This window comes from Ammospiza nelsoni, chromosome 1 (genome assembly GCF_027579445.1).
Source record: "Ammospiza nelsoni isolate bAmmNel1 chromosome 1, bAmmNel1.pri, whole genome shotgun sequence".
Classification (NCBI taxonomy): domain Eukaryota; kingdom Metazoa; phylum Chordata; class Aves; order Passeriformes; family Passerellidae; genus Ammospiza; species Ammospiza nelsoni.
Genome location: NC_080633.1, coordinates 17,728,520 through 17,749,944, shown reverse-complemented (window position 1 = coordinate 17,749,944; position 21,425 = coordinate 17,728,520). Strand labels below are relative to the sequence as shown.

The following is a 21,425-nucleotide window of genomic DNA, read 5'->3' as shown; positions in this document are numbered from 1 at the left end:
CAGGGGGAAACTGGCAGTATGATAACTCACCATGCCTTGGAAAATGAGGTTGAAATAAGACATTGACCAGTATAATAGGCACAGGTGAGTAACAAAACATTATATCCTGCCTATTATCTTCCTTGTCACTTCACAGACTACTCTGCATCAACACAGACCAAAAGGTAAAGACAGAGTTTCCATCTCAAAGCCTGTTCCCTGTGAATAATACATATTCAGGATAATACAGGAACTGAATTATGGGGTTTTTCCTCCTTTGGTTTTTCTCCTCAGTCTCTCTTCTTTTATGTATGAATGCATTAGGTATTTCCTAAGCATCTACTCAGATTTTAAGTGTTTCACCATGAAGGGTGATTAATGGTTAATGATTAGGAGAGATAAGAAATTCAATACTCAATGGAGAAGGAGAAGAGTTGATGTTTTTGGAAGAGATCCTTAAGAAAGGAGTTTTTATCCATCAGAGATGAGTCAGCCCATAGTCATTCTACAAGCTGAGAACTGAGAAGATTCAGGCAATGGTGTCTTTCTGGTTTATAATATCAACTGCTAGAAGTTGAGAGTTTGCAGTTTGCAGGCAAAAGTATATGAGAACTAGTGAAATCTTTGCACTGGAAAAATTTTACAGAATTATAATACTGATAGTACAAAGTTTTTATTACTGTGCATATGGCTGAATCATTAAAAGCAATGTAAAGAGAAAAGGAAAACAATGATAGTGAGAAAATAGAATAGAGAACTTTCCCCCGAGAATTAAAATACAGCAAAAAGTCAAGTATAGGAACTGGAAAATTAATCCAAAATTGAGCAACCAAACAGTATAGAAATGAAAACAAGACACAAATGGCATCTTGTACCTTAATACAGTCAGGACTCTTATTGTCACGACTACGTGTTATAGAAGATATTTATAAAACCACAGATTGTACATTCAGTGCTTGTTCTTTGCTTGCCTACAGTTATTTCTCACTACTCCTTGCAAGCTTTCTTCTCCTCTCCTAAAACACCACTTACGTAATTGTGGAATATAAATCTTTTATTCTTTCCTTTTGCTTCCTCTGTATTGATGTGCGGTTTCTCATCTCATATTTAAATTATGAACCCTTTGGTACAGGGATGTTTGGCATTGCTGCACTGTGCACAGCAGGGTCCTGATCAATGAGTAAGAATCACATTACAAATGACTGTTACTAATAATAACAGTGAAAGTATTTAAAAATATTTTTTTAAGGGTGTGAGCAAGGACACAGTTAATGGTGAATTTCTCATATCTTCAGAGGACTGGTAGCATACAACTGTTTTTATACTTCTAGAGAGTATAGGTACTTTATGAGAATTATCTGAGAATATTTGAGTTATGCTTGAAAAGATAAAAATACTGATAGAAAAAAGCCTAATACTGGTTCCATGTGAAACTGCTCTGCTAATTTATAATTTCTGCTAATTACTTACCCCTTGGAAAGTAATGATTACTGGGTTGCCTGTCAGGTTTGCTCTTATATATTGCAGACAGTAGAGGGTCCTTGCTGTATATGTCCCATGTGAGATTGACTCAAGGCTGGTGAGAAAGGCAGTGAGGCAAAAACCAGACAAAAATAAATCTAAGCATTTCCTTGGAATACCTGGAAACTTTATCAATGTAACAGTAATTTGTTAAAGTAATCTGAAAGGGTCAAATGCATTGGGAAATGCTAACCATAGTCATAGCATACACACACATAAATTCTAACATATTCTGAGTGTGTTGCACTGGTGCACGTGGGCAGATCCACCACAAAGGCTGAGTGTGCTCCTTGGGTGTGCTGCAATCTTGGTGCTTTGTGGTGGCATACACATGTGTTAGGAATTTCTGTCAGGAGAGCATTCCCTATGCTGCTGCCATGGCTGGCTGCCATTCCAGCAGCAGCGCTTCATCTCTGACAGCGTTTGCCCACCGAGAGGTTGTTACAAAGAGGTTTGGCTCTACTTTGTGGTGTGTACAAAATTTGGATAAGAAATAATTTTTCAGAGAGGCATCTTAATAGTTCTTTATTTAACTTATTTTTTTCTATTAAATTTATATTGATACAGTTTTCCGGTATGATCCAAACATTTTTGATCATTTTTACTGAAAGAAATACTTAAACCTGTTACATGTGTATCACACAGGGACACTATACAAAGTATAGTATCCCTGTGGGACAGTATACAAAGTATGCTGGTACTTATGCAGACTGTGATGAAGTTACTACAAGAAATATAAAAAAGATAAGATAAAAAAAGATAAGAAATATATTGAACTATTAGTGAGTGTCCAAAGGAGGGCAATGAGGATGGTGAAGGGTCTTGAAGGGAAGCCATATGAGGAGTGACTGAGTTAATTTGGTTTGTTCAGCCTGGAAAAGAGGAGGCTGAGGGGAGACCTCACTGCAGCTACAACTTCCTTGTGAGGAGAAGAGGAGGGGCAGGCACTGATCTCTTCACTCTGGTGACCAGTGGCAGGACCCGAGGGAATGGCCTGAAGTTGTGTCAGGTTTAGGTTGGATGTTGAAAAAGGTTCTTCCCCCAGAGGGTGGTTGAGCACTGGAGCAGCTCCCCAGGGCATGGTCACAGCAGCAGCCTGGCAGAGTTCCAGAGGCATTTGGACAATGCTCTCAGGCACAGGGTGTGATTCTTGGGGCTGTCCTGTGCAGGGCCAGGAGCTGGACTCAGTGATCCTTGTGGATCCCTTCCAAATCAGCAGATTCTGTGGTTCTGTGATTCTATGACTTTTAGGAAAAAAGGTAAAGGAGGTTATGTTGGCATAAGGAAGTCCTTTCCACACTTCATTCAAGCATTGTATTTTTTTTGAACTTTGATCTTCCTTTTAAATTTTGTAATTTTCTAGAGGAAATTTGTTCTGAGTAAGCGCAGTTTTAAAAACATGGATCTATGATTTAACCTCCAGATCTCTTCTTCTATGTCAATCCAAGTGTATAAATTGTCACATTAGTCAGAGTAAAAAGACTGTATATATTCCAGCAGTATGTTGTCGAATGTATAAATCTTGCTTAATTTGTTAACAACCTAATCCCCAGCACATACTGGAATGCTATATACAGAACAAGTATTCTTAATGTCCAACTCTCTCTCTCTTAAATTCTTAATCTGGCATCACCACGTGCTGAACACTTGAAATGTGGGGTTTTTAAAAAATTTGACAGGGCTTGCTGGCCCCTAGAGTCAGCTCATCCTTTTTTCTTCCTTTATTGGTGGCATTGCCTTGACATCTGCAGAGAACTGATCTATAAAATCTGAGTGGTGGGTTATTTAGTCAGCTATTTATATCCATATTTATTAAACTTGTATCTACTTTCCAAGCCTTAAGGCATTTTTACATCTTTGAAATCATAATCAAAATAAGTTACTGCCATAGTGGCAGGCACTCTGTGTTCAAGTAATCACCAATTGTTGCTACAAGTAGGCAAAATGCTGTCATAACAAGTATTTTAAAACCCTAAGGAACATTTTTATTAACCATTAATTCAATGTAAGGCTCTGTTAGAATCACAAGCTCAGTTGTTTGAAGACCCAGGAATTTTGAAACACAGCTGAATCAGAAACATACTCTAAATGCTTAGCATATAAGACTTAAGCAAGATTAATAAGTTAATTTTTGGCAACAATAAGATACCTGCCAATTTCAGATAAAGAAAGAATACATAAAACCCAAGAATACATAAAAAATTAAAATTTTCTATTTTAGCTGCTCTTCATGTAACTTTTCTGGAACCAAAACACATTCCAAGTTACTAGATTTGCAGGATAAGAAATCTGATCTATCTTGAGCCCGAGCTGAGATGTTTTTATATGGGCTGTAATTACTGCTGTTGGTTGTGGGATTAACAAATGATAAGGAGCACCTCTTTTCTCAGGCAGAATATTTTGTCTGTTTAGGAAAAGGGACATCAGTGCTCACTACATTTGAAAAGGAAACCTATAGTATATTGTATTTTTCACAAGTGTTTGTAAACTGGGCTAACCTGTTAACATCAAAAGCCTTTCGTATCAAATGATGTAGTTGTGAAATTTCTGGTTTGACTCTCCAGTGTGCATAGCAGGCACCAGATGTGATCAAGAACTTGCAAATGTGAAATTGATAACTAATTATATTTGATACCATAATTAGTATGTGGTACTGTTAATAGTTATAATAATAATAATGGATCAAATTAAACAAAGAAGTTGACAAAATGAATTCTTGAGACAACAGTAAAGGACAGAAAAATTCTCAGTTACTTTCAACAAATGCAAGACATTTGGGACCTTGATCTAACTTCAAGTAATATTTAGTCTTAAATCATTGAGAAATAAGTTAGAGAACAGAAAGAAGTTGAAAAAAGTTGAAAGCATTCAATGTGAAAGAGAGAAAACTATATTGAGCACAGAGAAGTCCCTGTTGCTAAACACTGAGTGCTCTACTGGTCTAGAGAGCACAGCAGACATTCTTGGGATTTTGAGTTATCTTGAGTTATCTAAGCAAGCTCAAAGAAATGTTCTTTTTTTACCCTCCATGTATATCTTTCATAAAGTAGATGACATTTTGTAGCATGATACACTGAATCTGCTAGGTTTATTTCCTTAGACTGTTTAAAGTAATGCATTTTTCTCAGACATGTCACAAGCAATCCTGTCACAGTCTGCCTGAATGGATTTGTTTTAAATCATAAATACTTGTGTTATATATAGCAAATGTTCAACAACCTTGAAGAAAAAGAAGGTCATGGCCTTCTGAGTACTCACAGCTCCACAACTAAATATGAGTCTTGAAATACTTGTTTTGGGCAGTTTCACATATGGGGTCTCACCACTTGGTTGGTTTATCTGATTGCTGTCTCTCTGTCTTAGCGGCCTGACTTCTCTTTTAAAAAATTGCTGTGTTTCTCTCCCTGGCCCCCTGGAGTCCAGTTATTTTTGGTTTCTCTTTGCTATCTCATTCTTAGTTCTGGTGACAACTGTTAATTTTGCTCTTAAATATTTTGCCCTTCTGCTTTTATGCTCTTTTTATTGTACAGTTGTTTATTCAACACCGCAAGCGTCTTGGTGGGGAGGGTGAAGAAGGAAGTTCATATAAATAAATAATTTCAGTTAAATGCAGAGGTCTCCCTAGCAACAAAATGCAGTGGAATATGTTTCTCCTGCTAGAAGGTGGGTCTTTTCTTTGATAAATCAGTGAAATGTTTGGAGGACTCCCCCTGTGCTCAGGAAAGAGTGGAACATTTGAAGAAAGCCTCCTTCTGCTGTTTTGTTATCTGTTAATGAATGCATTTTGTGGACCGTGCAAGTGAGCTGTGCCAGGAATGTAAATAAAGAATCTTATTTGGCTAGGCTGCTATTTCTAATGACTTATTTTTGCAGCTGCAGCAACAGGAGGGAACCAGTAGGTTAATTATAGGTATTTTTTTGTTGGTGTCTCTCAAGGGAGGAGACCAAAGATGCTTGAATAGTTTAGCCATTAGTAGGGAACATGTTTCCTCATGCACCTTCAATTTTAATTATGGCAAGTCTTTTAAGCACTCAGCTTGCCATTGGGTAAGAGTTGCAATCACAGATTGCAGTGCTCAGTTTTGGTGCCCTGAGGTCAAGTGAGGTACTCTTTACTTGAGAGGGCTGTGTGCTCAGTCAGGGGCACAGACAGCAGCACGCCTGCTCTGCTTGCTTAGGAATGTCCTGGAGAGAGAAGGATTTGTGTTCATCATCTCCCTAGTTTTTCTGCATGGGAAGACCTCTTCCTTCACCAGGGCTGCAGACTTGAACTCTTTCCTCAAGTACACCATGCAATCTTCACTTTCGGTGGTAAAACCCCCAGCCTATGGACAGCATTTTTGTTCAATATTCCACTTGTTAATGCTTTCCTTCTGGATGTGCCACTTGGGCCTTGTTCCCCTCTCTAGTTCAGAAGACACAAACTTGTACGACCTTGAGGAAAGTTTTACTGATTTGTCTCTAGGATGCCATAGCATGGGAGGTGTTCAGCCTCTTCTGCTGATGTTGTTCCATTTCACATTGCTCCATTAAGCAGCAGTAAATGGATGTAAGCACAAGTGTTAATCCAACTGCAGAGCAGTAGGGAAGGTGTTGTACCCATTGGTTAGATTATGTATTGGTTAAAATGGGGTGACCTGCCTTTGTAACTGCTTCAGGGAATGGTTAAGTTATTTTTAGGTGTGAGCAGAAAGTGGCATATGGGCCTCATCTGTTGTCAATGAGAAAACATAGCTTGAATTTGGTTGTTCTCCAGGTTAAATCATTCTCTGTCAAGAGCTTTCCTCAGAAACCTGCTAATTGTTGCACTGCAGACGGGTGTGTTGTTTTGTCTCATCCCACTGATTTTTCAAAACAGTAAAAAAATTGCTCCTCTGATGTTTTTTTCCTTATGCAAAATAAATTTCTTTATAGTTAATGTTCATGTTTGAAATAAATGGCAGTTACAATCACATTAAACTAACCCTAAGTTACAGAGGTAGCATAATGCAGCAAAACAAACTAGAAATCCTAGGGTTGTTCTGAGTGTCTGAGCTCAAATTTCTAGGTGCTGAAAAGATTTGATACCATGTGAGGAAAATTAATCAAGTTTTTAATGATAACTGGAAAAGACATTAAATATCAAAGATATGCTTGTCTAATGCAACCTTATATCTTAAATGTTTTTGTGGTATCTCTTTCTTTTTGAAAAAGAAATTGCCCATGTCAAACAATTAAGAATTCATCAATAAGTGCATCTGGTAATGCAGTTTTCTGGAAAACCTGAATGTATGCAAAGGCTAGAAAATGCAATATGAAAATGCAATGTTTGGAGATGTTCCTGTTATTCCTAAGGGATTTTACTGGTGCCGATTGTTCAGGTCATGAGCAGCCATACATATCGTGGAGGTGTCATGAGGCTTTTGTTTCCAAGAGGAGGAGAGTTTACTACCCTTAGTTTTTCCCAGTTAATAATTTCACATTGTGCACCCTTATTCCTCTCTTTCCTGCATCATTGTACTTCAGACTTCTGATCAGCTGTGCAGTGACCTCCACAGACTCCTTAAAGTTTTTTGAGTCTACACTCAACTTCCTGAAAATCTGCTTCAAGATTCATGTCTCTTACTTTCCCCTTCCATGCAGTGTTTCCAATGGGAGATTTCTGTTCTGAGTTGTTCTGTTTAGTTGGTTGCCACCTACACGTGTTGAAGCTTTTGAAGACTGCTCTTTCAGAGTTGAGTATGTTGTTCTCAAACTCTTAAAGAAATATTCTTCTGAGGTCTGTAATGAATAGTTCTTCTCAAGCTCCTCTCAGTCCATCCAGCTGTGATGCTGATAATTGCTTGAGATTGTTCCATGGCAGTTTGTATGTCTAATCTTGAGATCAGTGATTTCCATTTTAGGACTTTTTAATTTTTCTTCTGTAATGGAAATGTCACCTGTCCATTAAGAACATGGCCCTCAATTTACTAATGTCTCTATTACTTTCTATACCATCTTATTTCTGTGTTTCTGCGTTTTTCAAGAGTTGCCTTAAAGTCCATGAAGTATAATTTTTGTTCTAGGTCCATTTCATTCCAAATCAGTTCGGTGTTCTAAAGTTCTTTTCTTCCTTTGAGACACCCAGCTTAATATAGCAATAAATATTAAATTAAGCTAAATAGTTCTGAAGGTTTTTCCAGCTTGTTCTCTTCTCTAGTATATCAGAGTTGATGGATGGGCTTTACATGGTCTGACAGGTTACTGGGTGCTGCCTGCACTTGAGAAAGAGGGAGTGCTGAGAAGTCTGAGTAAAACTTTGGAGTGGTTATTTGCAGTGCAGGGATTTTTAAAAATTATTATTATTACTTTGTTTAAAATAAATTTTAACTCTGAACATCACATTTAACCATACGCTGCCTTTAGCCTGTGGAGGGAAGTAGGCACCTCTGGAGGACAGCACTCAGGTGCATGTAGAAGGATGATGTGGTTTGGCCTCTGCCTACAGTGCTCCCCATTGAACACCGAGGGAGCTTGGGCTGTCTTGGAATTTAGTGATTAACTTGTATTTCCTGGCTCAGGTGTAGAACATCTGCCCCAGATTCCTAGTCCCAATAAAAATAGCTGGATTATAATATCAAAACACCCTCTTTGAATGTGGTGAGGAGAGTGAATCCAGAGAGTAAGACTTTCTCACATGCTGTGTGAAGGAGTATTTTATGGCTCATGTAGATGCCCTGTGAATTGTTCTGCAATAAAGTGTATTTCAGGGCTGCTTAGGATTGCAGGAGACTGATACTGATCTGTGTTGCTTTTCATAAAGCAGAAAACATTGGCACAGATACACTTAAATTATGCTACTTTGGAATCCATGCACTATAAATCAGTGTGCATGAAAAGTAACTAACTTTTGAAAGGGAATAATGATTTTACACGCAAAAAAGAAATCAAAACAAATGCACCAAATCTATTTCTGTATTTAAGTGTATCTGGATTCAAATATTTATACAAGCATGTGATTAATTTTATGATGTTTTCAAAAATCACCTGGGTGGCAGATGTGACTGAAAAAAAATGACAGAAGAATCTGATAATATTGAATATAGAAATTTATTTTGCTAAATTTGTTTTAATTTATCAGTTATAATAATTTTTCAATATCTTCTCAACACTGTATAAATACTTTTCGTGCATAGATTTCTATTAAACATTTTTTTCTCTTTTGACTAGACAAAAAATGTATGAACACTCTGGCCCTCTTAACCAAGCAAACTGTCCAAACAATTTTTTTGGAAGGTAAAAATGTTCATATCCATGTGATTTAAGAACTAAGAGTATGTCTTCCTACTGGGAAGAAAAATAGTGTTTCATTCCTATTTCCATAGTTTCTACTGTGGAGTGCATTTTGAGTTTGCAGATGTGGCTGGCTTCTTCTGGACTTCATTAATTACCCATAATGAATTAATTATGTTAATAACATAATTTGCTTGATATGATTAGTGTAGACTGAAGATTAATGTAGATCATGCCAGCAGAGTATGTCACTCATTTTTGCAATTCATCCAATTACCGGTAGCTTCAGTTTACCTAAAGCAGATTTATCAGACAGACATCCAGCCTTCGGCAGGGAACATTAGGAGCTGGAGTGTTCCCAGCACTTCTTCTGGAGGCTGGTCACGCTGTGGTCTCTGCCTTGTGCCCACTGCTGTTGTTGCTTCAGGTGCACAAGCTGAAAATGAAAAGTCAATAGTTCCAGCAGAGATGTCTGCAGTAAACTAATCAGCACCGGCTGGATTGAGATGTCCGGCTGGTATTTTAGTGGAGAGAGTTTTTCTAAATTGCTTGTTGTCAAAATAAATACCAACAAAAATTGTCCTGAGGAGGATAGCAGACAGTTCTGTCCTGCTCTTTGCTCTGGTTTAGCAGGATATTTCAAAGTCCTGCTCTGTCCCCATTACCTTTTCCAAATAACCATCTCAATAGTTGATGTCAATAAAATTCTACCTTGACTCTTGAATCTGCCAAGATGTAGTTCAGGGAGAGCATGTGTAGCAAGGAAGGAGGTATTTCTGAAGAACCTAAACCATCAGACAGCTTTTTCCCCCCAAAGTTTGTGTTAAATACTTCTCTGGCTTTGTTAGATTAAGACAAGGAGATAAGTATTTTTGGAACTCTAAATACTGTTTTCTTTTCCCCAGGTTTGACTTCCAAAAGGAGTCACTTTTTGGAAACACTCAACATCCCTCCCCCCCACCTTACACTGTATATTTGTAGGGATTTCATCTATAGTGTAACAAGATATAAAAGTCTTTGTGAGTCTGTTTTATGACCTGTGTCTTGCTTTAAGTATACTTGACAAATTGCTCTGAATAATTTAATCTATTATGTCTTGATTTAGCTGCAGCTCTTGCAAGATTTATTTTAATATAGACTAGTTTACCATTATGTTTTTAAAGGATTCCTTTTTCCTAAAATCACAGATGTGGTCTTAAAATTAATTGTTAGATTTTACTTGATTTTAATAATATAATGAAAATATATAACCTTAAAACTATTATTAAAATGTGTCAATGTTTTGACAAATGAATGGGCTGAAGAGATGTCAGGGTTTTTTCATTAGATATGGTTCAGTTTGGTAAAATGTTTCTCTTTCTGCCTCTTTGGTTGCCACGTTTCTTTTCAGAAAAGAGGACCATAATGCACCCAGTAAGTAAGTTTAGTTTTTTTTTTTTTTTCATATATGAAGTAGGACGTTCAGTTGACTTGTGATTTACCCAAGTGGTGTGTCACATGGAAGAAAATGTATCTGAACAAATGAAAGAAGCAATTGGATTATAAAAGTTAACTGGCAGAAGAAGCAAGTATTTTAGAAGATATTTTCACTTTGCAGCTTCCTTTGAATTTCCACTTTTAAATTTTGCGTCAGCGTGAACAATTTTTGGTGTGCTTATACATTGCTGAGATAAAGCATCCTGATGAAATTATTTCTATTAATTTAGAATTATGTGTTTTGAATGTAATACAAACTATGAAAATAGAAGCTTTGAATGATTAAGGAGCTTAGCTTCTCTGTATTTCACTTGTGCTTCTCTTCTCAGCCTTAGTGTGCGTGAGCCTGGAACCCTGAATGCCCCATCTGCTCATCTCTGATTTTAGTTGCTGCTGGCAGATCACGTTTAATAATCTTCACTTAAAACATGGCCAGTTGCTTGATCAGGAAACCCACATTTTCATGTATCTTTCAGTATTTAACTGGAAAGTAATTGAAGACCTTTTCATATAAGTTTAAAAAACATCAAATGAAAGAGTGCAGAGCATCAGTGCTCTTAGCATACACTGCTCTTAGCACTCTTTCAGAAGACAGATATTTTTAAAATATTTGAGTAGTTGCTTTTCAGTGAAGTCAACAACTCTGAATCTCTTACTAGCCCCTAAGTATCTTTAAAGTCAGATCACTTACTATGCATTAATTTTGTACTTTCAGGCTGTGGCTGGTGACCTACATGGGTCAGGAAAAGCATTTTGCTCTGTACGCAATTAGCTAGGTAGATTCTGGTAGGCTTTAAATTTTCAAACACAACAGTTATTGTTGCTTTTGAAGGATCTTGTTTAATCTTCTTTAAACACATTTTAAACTTTCTGAGGCAGTGTCTTGATTTCAGTGGGAACTCCAGACATCCATCTAAGTCCACATCTGGCTAGTTCAAGTGTCTGAATTGCTGAGATGAGCCAACTCTCAAGTCCTCAGTCCTGACTTCTGAGGCTTCAGGCACCTTTTAGGGTAACTGTATTAAAGACTGTGAGGCTGTCAGGAGGGAGCAAACACATGTGTGAGGGATAGACATCTGCCAAAGACACAGAAATAGCTGGCACATCAAAGCAGATGGGTAAGAAGGTCACTTGGGCCAACCAAGCTCATTAGTTTTTGGACTCCCTGAAAAGCATTTATTTGCTTCTTTTGCTTTATGGTACTGGTTAGTTAGAAGTACATTTGAGTGAGAACAGGGAAAGCATGGTGTGCAATGCAGACTTTATTTTCTCTTCTGCCTTTTATGGGACATGATTAAAACGAATAGATTTCTTTTCAGCCTGGATTTTTCAGTATTAGGTAATTTGTTCATTGTGCTACACTTAGGCATGGTCTCAGTGGAACTTCTGAGCCTCAGGCCTTATCCCTGTCTTGTTCTGCTTCTACAGAAACATCCAGTAACCAGCAGTGGTCAAGAAAACACCTTTCTTGGACAAACATTTGCCCCTAAGCTACTGGGCTTTCCACTTCCAGCACCTCAGTGCCTATAGCCCCTTAGACTGGGAGACCTCATGCTTCCCATATGATCATATTCTACCTGTTCATCACCACTCCCTGGGCCAGGACCATTGAAATCTCTCCTTGTATTTGAGAAGTTTGCAGCTGAAGTTAAATACTTTATTCTATTACACTGAAAAGCCAAGCATGATCTCTGTGTTTGGAAATAGATGCAGAGAACATACATGATAATCCAGTGTTTCAAGGTGATTTCTGTTTCTCCTCAGTTCCTCAGAGGGTTCCCACAGCAGTCTGGGGTAGAGGTCCAGTCCTCTTGGTAATACTTGTTTTTATGCTTTGTTTTTCCCCAGAGAGGGTGTAGACCTGGTGTGCTCTCTTTCTTTGCATCTCTTTTTTCCTGTTGGTTGTGAATTGACACTTGGAGCGCCCTTCAACTCTTAGCATTTATAACCAGTTCAGCCAGGGCATCCATTGAAGTCTCTCATAAGCTAATTAATTGTTTTGTGACAAAATTTTATCCTGTATTAGGAAAAAGTCTTGGATTACTCTTCTGTGCTGTGTGGGCCTTGTTGGGCATAAACATTTTTTTGTTGTGATCAGATCTGTCTACAGACTGCAAGCATCTCTCTTTTAAAGCCTTTGTGGATTACATGTTATTTTTTTATTATTTGATTTTAGAATATTATTCATTAGGCCAAAGGAAATAGGAACAGTGAAGCCGAATCATTAGTAAGGCTTAAGCAAAGGCTAGAATTTATTTTAGTACATTTTCAGGCCATGTGTTCAAGTCATTTATAAATAAATATTTCCAGAGCTGGTAGGATCTGTGACATACCACTTTTTCTCTTTAAATTGGAGGAAATACATGACAACATCTTGGAAATCACATGGATGTTTATATTCCTCAAAATAACCTATTGAGGGTGTCTTGTCAATAATTAATTGAGATCTCCCTTATGAACACCGGAAGGAAAAAAAAAAGAGGGAAAATAATTGAAGATATATCTGTAAAAAGACGTTCTAAGTGTGCAGTCTTTTGTCAAACCAATGATCTTGAAGGTTCTGTTTTCTTAATCTCCTGTCAAATCTCTCAAGGGGCTAAATGAGCCCCACTGTAAATTACGTATTCTGTAAAGAACTTTAGAGATCTGTTGTTACTGCCTGATGGAGATGAATCCAAAGTGTAATAAACCGTAGTGATAGCACAGCATTCTGATGAATGAAGTTCTAGAGTCTGCCCTTTTATTTTACACTGGGGATGGTAGTTATGTGCTTATACTGGGTCTTCTAAAAGACTTTTCAGGCAAGACATGTCTTTGCTGAAACACAGACAGGGGTTTAATATGGATTAATAGATATTATACAATAGGCAATGAAAGAAACACCAATATCTACAGTTGAAAGTATAGTGGGAGGGAAAGGAGGATTTCAGTAGGCAGAATTTCAAGCTGGACTTTGTGTGGGTGATGAAGAAAAAATTGTCATCTTTTATGAAGAAACCTAGAAGATCTTACTGAAATGGCTGCAAGGATTTTGCTTGTGTCATACATCTTATCTGAAATGCATTGCCCCCAGAAACAAAGTGCTTCCAGTGCTGTGTACTGGGAGCTTGATTAAGTTCCAATTCAGAGGCAGGAATAAAACCTACTGAGTAGTTACTGTGGCTTTGTGCAGCAAATGTGTGCTTTACAGAGGCATTTGAGCTAATGATCCATGCAGTTCTGCTTTAAAATGGTGAGATTTGCAAGGATAGCAGGGTTTGATGGTACTGTGTGCTCACAGGCCTATTATAGTAAGATGTGATGTCTTAAAAAGCACGTGGCTTAAAAAAATGGGATGGAAATGGAAGGAAATGTTCTTGCATGGTTAGGCTAAGTGTATATTCACTGTTATCCTACCTCTAAGATGTTGTGTGTAGCTGCACTGGCAATGTTTGTGGCTGGCTCAGGGCTGGGTAAGGAGCTGTGCCCTCGCTAATATTGAAGCAGATGATCCGAGCTGTGAGTCATGTTTCCAGCAGTGGTGCCCAGAGTGTGCACAGGCTCATGAATGCCTTCACTCATCCCATCTGTTGAGATGGCTCTGTGCCCGCAGAGAGGGGATGGGGCCCTTTCCTAGCAAGTGTAGTGCCAGACTGTTATCAGTTTGGATGGCAAGCTTATCTAACATTGCAAACAGCATCTCTGCTGCAGGAAATCCCTTCTCATGTTAGGACTGAGGCATTAATAGGTGACTTGATGTACCCTGGAGGATATTTGATGTGTTGGAAGAAACTGCTGAAAGATGGCAGAAGGAGGAAGGCTGCCCGTCCCTGAGCACGGCAGGACACTGAGAGGAAGTGTCTGATGGCTTGTTGCATGGCAGAATTGCCTAGAGACAGCCCTGGGCAGCTGTTGCAGTCAGGCAAGGACAGATGGTGTTGGGCAGTGGAACAGATCATATGGATCTCTTCACAGTATCTCCTAGATGCTTGTTAATGGAATTAGCCCAAAAGGCATTATCTTGTATGGCTTGTCCTGCATTGAACTGTGCTGAGTACTTGCAGAAAATTCTGAAGTTCAATTAAAAAAAATATATAGTTTCCTGTAAAGTTCTTTGGTTTAAGTGAGCACAATTTTAAGATGAAATTGATTATTTGCAAATGAGAAAAAAAATTATTTTGCATCATTTTTGTCTAAAGTGGGTGACTTGCACCTCAGATCCATGAGCAGATGATGTTGGTACTCAAATTCTAAGCTGAATTTCATTTCCATCAATATAACGTGGATAACATCTCTGTCCACAGCACTAGGAACTAGATTAAAGGTCTATTCCAACCTAAACCTTAGTATGGTTCTACAACCAAGCGCAAAAAAACAAAGAAGAGTTGAGAATTTTTGAACATTTAAGGGTTTTTGGAGTTAAGGTCCTGCTCAATTTTTTTCCTGTTTAGTTTTAGGATTTTTAGCATTGGCAGTACATGTATTCTTTTTATCTCTTTGGCTTCTGGTCTGTTGAGACATTATGGTGTTGCCCATTTCCTCTCAACATGAAGTATAGCAATTTGATGATTGTAGAGGAAGATGAGTTTTTGATCTATTCGTGGGACCTCTATGGCTTAAGAATTGAAGTAAAAATGACTTGTCTTAAATACATTACAAAATTGTTACAGCTGGCTATAAAGTGCTTGGCTTAGTCCTCCTAATACAGATTATTAATTGACATATAGTGAAGCAAATTCCCTAAAATAAATGCTGTAGTGCCTTTCCAGTCAATGGAAATGTGTACTTGAAGCCTTTAGGCCAAGCTCCTGTCCAAGTAGCTGAAGCTGAACTTTCTCAAGGTACTTGTTTTTATCCCTGGGTTATCTGTGGGACTTGCATTAGTAGGCCTGACTTACTAGACCTCCTAAAACAGTGTAAGAAGAAATTAATGTTTGATTTAGGCAGACTGAATCCCAGTCACTGCACCTTGGGGAAGTGCACAGTATTAAAGTGGTTTTGCCTGGATCTGGTGCCAAGGTGAAGGGCATAATTAACCATCTTTTAATGTGCACAGTAAAGTTAATCTGAAAGACAAAAGAGCATTTTGAGATGCGCAGTTTTGCTCACTATTATGTAATATGCTCACTATATAATAATGGTTGGTTTTTGTTGGTTTTTTTTTAAGAATCTTTTAAAATGCTGTTTATCTTCTAAGAAGCAATGGCATTGAGCCTATAAAACTCATTAATTCCCTTTTTTACTTTTGTGTGGACAAACTCTGTTATGTTTTTGAATGTTCAGTTGTTCTGTGTTAGTTCTCTTTGCACTTTTACTTTCCTACCTGTCCCAATAAGGAAAATTTGCTGTGATGTGTGAGGTGCTTTTATTGACCTCAGCTGTTGTCTTTGGAGTCTGTGTGTCTGTTCATCATGTCGGATGAATAACTGAGCTGGCTGATCGCTGTGCCAGCAGGCTAAGCCCCTCTTCCGTGTCCGTAATTCCCCAGCTCTAAACACACTTGACAGTTAGCTGGTGACCTTAGGAAGTCTTTTCATCTCTGACTCCACAAGTGGTAGCGTGACTACTGGAACAATGTTTTGGCAAGGACAGTAATAGCTTAAACCACGCTGAGTTGAAAAGCAAACATCCAAACGCATTTGTCCAAATGACAAAGACGAGTCACAGTTCAGGAAGTCTCACGCACAGCTGCAGTAACTGGGACATGAGCAGCCACTGTTTGGCTTGTCCTCTTCTGATTTCCAAATAATTTTCCCCAGATCTTTTTGTTTAAGTAGCAGAAACTGATGTCTAGTATTTAGGTGGATGCCAGGAGCTGGCAAAACTGTGGATAACACATTTCTTTATGTACAGTAAAGAGGTTTTATTCCATCCATCAGCAAAACCTCCCAGCATTTTTAAGAAGATTGTGGTCTATTGCATTGTAAATGCAAAAAGAGAAGATGAAATATTGTCAGATTTTTGGTGGGCAGGGTAGTCTTTTAGAACTGAGGGATTCCCTTGTTCTGCTGAGAGCAGCGTGGATGGTGGGTGAATCTGGTGCTCATCCTAAGCTCCTCACTTGCAGCTCAGCAACCTTTTGCTGCACATTTGTCATTTGAAGAAGACTTTGCTCTGGGGATAACAGTAAGAAATGGGGATTTTGATAAGGTAGAAGAGGCTGATACAAAACAAACCCAAGACTTCTCTGTCTTATGTTCCTCCTTTTTTTGGCTTCGTTTGGTTTAGTTGTTGGTTTTTTTGGATTTTGGGTTTTTTGGTTGGTTGGTTTTTTGTTTTATTTTGGTTTTTGGTTTATTTTGTTGGGGTTTTTCTGGATTTTTTTATTTTTTTTTGTGCTAGGGAGAGTGAAGGTTGGAGTGCATCAGTCATACTTTGGACCAGGTTCTTTGCAAGAATTGTATTCCACTTGCATTGGAAAATTGAGCAAGGCTTCCAAGGCACTGTTTCTGTAGCCCATTGGCTTCAATCCATTAAAGATTTTTCCTTTTAAAAATTGTGCCTCTAAAATTCATGGTGCTTATAAGAGATGTAATTCTGACAAGAGCTTGGAGAGGGAAGTCATCTGAACATCCTGGTGAGCCCTGATGGGAATGGGAATGACATATGCTTAGAATAGTCTTCTGCAATGCCTAAGAAGAAAGCAAAATATAAATATAGTAATTCTGACTCTTCAAAGCCTGGGTCCATGACAGAACATGTGCAGGAATAGGAAGGGACACTGGCCCTTGTGAAGGCACTCTTACAATTCTCCATCATATGAACACAGGAAGATCCAAAAGAGACTCAAGCTTGGCTGAAGTCTTATTTCTGCAGTATCCTTCACCACAGGGTGAAGGAGCAGTTAAAATTTGTCTATTTCAAATGGGAAAATGAGAACAATTTTCTCCAACAGAGCCTTGCCTCTGCAGCTTTCATGGTGAGCTGTGACGCTAGCTCACACCAGGCTGCATTTGAAGTGGTGGTTTCTTGGTTGATATCCAGCCAAAAGCCTCAGCTGCTCATACAAATGATTCAATGCAAATCAATGAGATTTTCTAGACACATGCAGTTAATGTTTCAACAAGCAGCAGCAGATGAAATTGCTGTGTCAGATTGCATGGCAAAGAGAGCTGTTGCCCTTGTTCAGAAAATTCTATGCCTGGAGAGTTTTCAGACCTTCCCATTTCAATTATCTGAAAAATTCTGCTTTCAAATCAACTTTGAAATATTCAGAGTCTCTGTATGCCAGTCTTTTTTTGACATTGATTTCCCTGTTTTGAAGAATCAAAGATGAAACATGGTGTTTTCTACCCCCCAGCAAACCTCAGGAGACAAGTTACTGCTACAGACCTTGCTCAGGCTCTGCAACTGTCCTAATCTATAAAACTGTATATTAGGATAAGAGGTCATTGCTGCCATTCAGGTCTTTCTGAGAAACTTTTTGCTGGATGCTCTGTTTGTCCAAGCATGGTCATGCATATGTGGATACATTTTGGTTTTCCAGCTGATTTCCCAAGGGAAAAGGCTGCTGCTTTTCCTCCATGGATGATTTCTCAGAATCCCAGAAAATGTCTACATTGAAGCATGTCAAATCAGGGTAGAGTTTTTCACCCAAAGGATGGTTGGGCAGTGGAACAGGCTCCCCAGGGCAGTGGTTACAGCACTAGCCTGAGTTCAAGAAGCATTTGGACAATATCTCAGGCACATGGTGTGTTTCTTGGGGTGTCCTATGCATCAAGGAGTTGGACTTGATGATCTTTGTGGGTCCCTTATAACTCAGTATATTCTGTGATTCTCTGTCAGTCCAATAACAGTGAAAAAAGCAGATTAAATTTGCAGCACAGTTTTATTCAACAAATCATATTTTTAAAAGGAATAGTTTGATTCTGCTGCATAAAAAGGCATTCCAGTGAAGCACAGCAGCTTCCATCTCTCTCAGCCCACATCTGCCATTTGTGCCCCCACTCTTCTAAAGAAGTCTATGTCACCCAAAGGATGTAGTCCTGGGCTTTTGGCCAATATCCTGAACTTGAATTCCCACGCAGAAGAGCATTTACTTAGGAAAATAATATGTGGCAGCCAGTAGGCATAATACTATCTCTGCTGCCAGAATGTACTGACTGTAAATGAAGCTGTGACAGATGGCCTGAAATGTTTCAGTGCTTTCTTTCTCTAGACCAGGATTACCTAAATAATTTTTACTATGGTGCATTGGGTTGTTTTACCAGGTTCTGGTCTGACACATTGAATGCATGGGATCCAAGTTTGCTGGACTAAGCAGGGTCTACATGTGGGGTAGGGGCAGTTTTCCAACAAATCCCTGGGACAGCAGGCTCCTGGTGGGACCAGATGAGTGAGAAGAAATATGGGATCAACCCTCAGGACATCAGGGACAATGTCTGCTGGAATGAGAAGAAATGGACTCCTGATTCAGACTGTGACTGAGTTTACTGAGCAACTCAGTTTTAGAGAAGTGCTTTACTTGATAGTGAAGCTTCTTTCTGCACTATACCTACAGAAGTAGCTTTGTTTTACTGCTTATGGAGTGTTGTTCTTGTGCATGGTCCTTGGTAGACAGGGCAAAAGGCTGGTAGGACATTTTTTTATTGTGGTCAGAGAAATGCATAGGTGAGCAAAAGGGTTATTTTCCTTAAGAAAGTGGTGATGCATAGGGAGATTTGATATAGCTTAGGTGAAATATATGAGGAAGAAAGAGTTAAGTATGTCATTAAATATTTTATATTTTGGATAGAAAGAGGTCAGTGCAATCATTTTTAGTTTGGCAGGGATAAATGAGCAGCTATCATTTTGCTAGGTTTATTAGGAGTGACTTTGAAGTGTAACCTAGTAAATACAGCCTATCAAACCAGAATTAAGCCAGCTGCATATTACTTGAATTGCTCAAGGAAAAAGTCCTTTTCTGTTCTATCCTCCTCTCTGGGTACATGTTTTCACTCAGTTAGGAAAAGTCAGTGAAATTGCATTTAAAAGTGTTGTCACTTCACAGTCTGTCACAGGGCTTTTGCCAGCTCCCTTCAAAAAGGAGTTGGTGCCCAGAACTGTGCCAGCTGGTTGATCTGATCGTCCCGATGCTTTACTAGAAAATCTAAATATACAGCAGTACGAGCTGAAATGTGTCTGCTGTCCTGTTTTGCAACTATTCTGCATTTGAATGAAGAACTACTTTCTCATGAAAGCAGTACTGAAGCTCTCTCTATCTTTCTGTTCTATAGGTTGTCATTTTGTATTTTGAGCCAAGTATATTTCGCTGTGTTCTCCTAAGATGGGTTCGTCTTCTGGGCTTTGCTACTGTTTATGGAACTGTGACACTCAAGCTGCACAGGTATTTCACATATTAATTTCCATCTCTGTGGGAGTATGTGCAATCTGTGTGGGTACTTAGATGGAAGAGCTGCAAATATTATCATAAACAAGTGCCATTTCTGATTTTAAACCCACCGTGTATTTCTCCTCAATTTTCCTGCTCAAACTATATGCTACTAATCTGAGTTGAGAGCTATGGATGCTGACAGGATTTGACGAAAAATATATATACGTTAACTGTTAAATTGTTCAAGAACCCCTTTTCACAGGAGGTGAATGTGTTTTCCTTGAATATAAAAAATACAGAAGTATTCATAGAGTGTTTAAAAGTTTCCCTGTGAAGTGTTCACAGAGAGATGCCTTTGGAGTGTTTAGACACAGCAATGGTGGGTAAAGCAACAGACTATGGTGTGTGTACTTACTGTGTTTTCTTCAGGCAGTCATAGCAGACAAGCTGCACACTCACAAACATCTGCACCTGTCAGCAAAAATATGAGGCAGATTCTGGGTTCCACGGGGTTGGCAGTGCATTCACATGTGACTCAAAGATTTAAGATTTAGAGGCCCAACTTAAATTCCCACTTCTACAGTCCCCTTAAAAATTGAAGCCTTTTCTGTGTATGCTGGATAAAATCCCTCTTTAAACTTTAATGAAAAAATTACTGATACATTCTGTAAGTATCTTTATTCAAGCAAAGAGATAAGCAGTATATTGATACTTGAACATATTGGGTGAAGTATGGTCACTTTTCTTTTTATCTTAGTTTTATTACTGTGTTGGCATGTTAGATAGAGGAGGTTTGATATTATGCTCATAAGCTGAATGAGAACTAAAAATATCTTGTGTTTCATGATGCATTATTGACTTGTCACATTTTAGGTGGAAACCCCTGTTTTCCCATTAAAACTGAGCTCCTTCTTGCAGCTCCCTTTGATTTATGTCCCTGGTTACAAGTGCTAGCTTAGGCTAGTAAACTGCAATTGTAAAATGCTGTGTCTGGCCACATCTTTGCATTGAAAATGACCAAGAAATTCCCACACCCCCATAGTATTTTCTGGGATGAACAATTTCTGATGCAAAAAGTTAAACAAGTAGAGCAGTAGCGAAGAGGGAGCTGGTGACTTTGCTTGGATGCTTTGTTATCTATAGCTCAGACAGATAAAAAGCCTGAGGCTGTGTGTGGCTCATGTTGTCATTGCAGTTCTGCTCTCCTAACAGGTTCTTTCTATGATTGTACATGATGGGAGGAAGCAGCTATCCTGACAGGACAGTTGATCTTCCATCCATATTAAGTGAGGATGGGCTGCAAAATTGGGCAGAAAGTCTTCTGCTTTGCCCATTCAGCTGTCTGGTGTTACTTGGCACCTCTGCTGACAGGGTCAGCAAACAAGACAAAATTGAATAAGAAGCCAAGAATGTACTACATGCTCATCCCTGGTCATCACAAAGCAAGGAAGGATAACAGCAGACTGGACTTTATCAATGGGACAGTGGCCTGAAGGCTGAGGGAAGTGATAATTCTCCTTTACTCAGACCATATCTGCAATGATATGTCCAGATGTCAGCAAACTCAGATGAGTTCATTGAAAGGCCATCAAAGTGGTCGGGGCTTGGAGCAGTGATCCTGCAAAGAGAGGTGGAGATAGCAGGGCTTGCTCAGCATGAAGAAAATGTAGCATTGGAGGGACCTAACATGAGTTATCCAGCACCTACGGGGAGGTGAAGCTGGGTTCTTTACAGCAGCAGTGTGTAGCAGGAGAGCAAAAGGCACTGACAAATGGAAATGGGAGATTTCAACTTTATACAACATGAATGAATATCAGGGTCGATGTTATATGAGGAAAGTTATATGGTTGATTAAGCAGTGCAGCTGGCTGCTCATGGGGTTATGAATTTCCATACTTGGACGTTT

The 21,425-nt window shown here is 38.8% G+C and overlaps 1 protein-coding gene across 1 annotated transcript in view; it reads left to right on the top strand.

The window, feature by feature from the left end:
* Positions 1-21,425, top strand: part of GPR158 (G protein-coupled receptor 158) — a 183,030-nt gene that overhangs the window by 112,957 nt on the left and 48,648 nt on the right. The window contains exon 6 of the mRNA XM_059481523.1: positions 19,422-19,531. Within this exon, the coding sequence (XP_059337506.1) occupies positions 19,422-19,531 (110 nt within the window). The remainder of the gene's footprint in view (positions 1-19,421; positions 19,532-21,425) is intronic.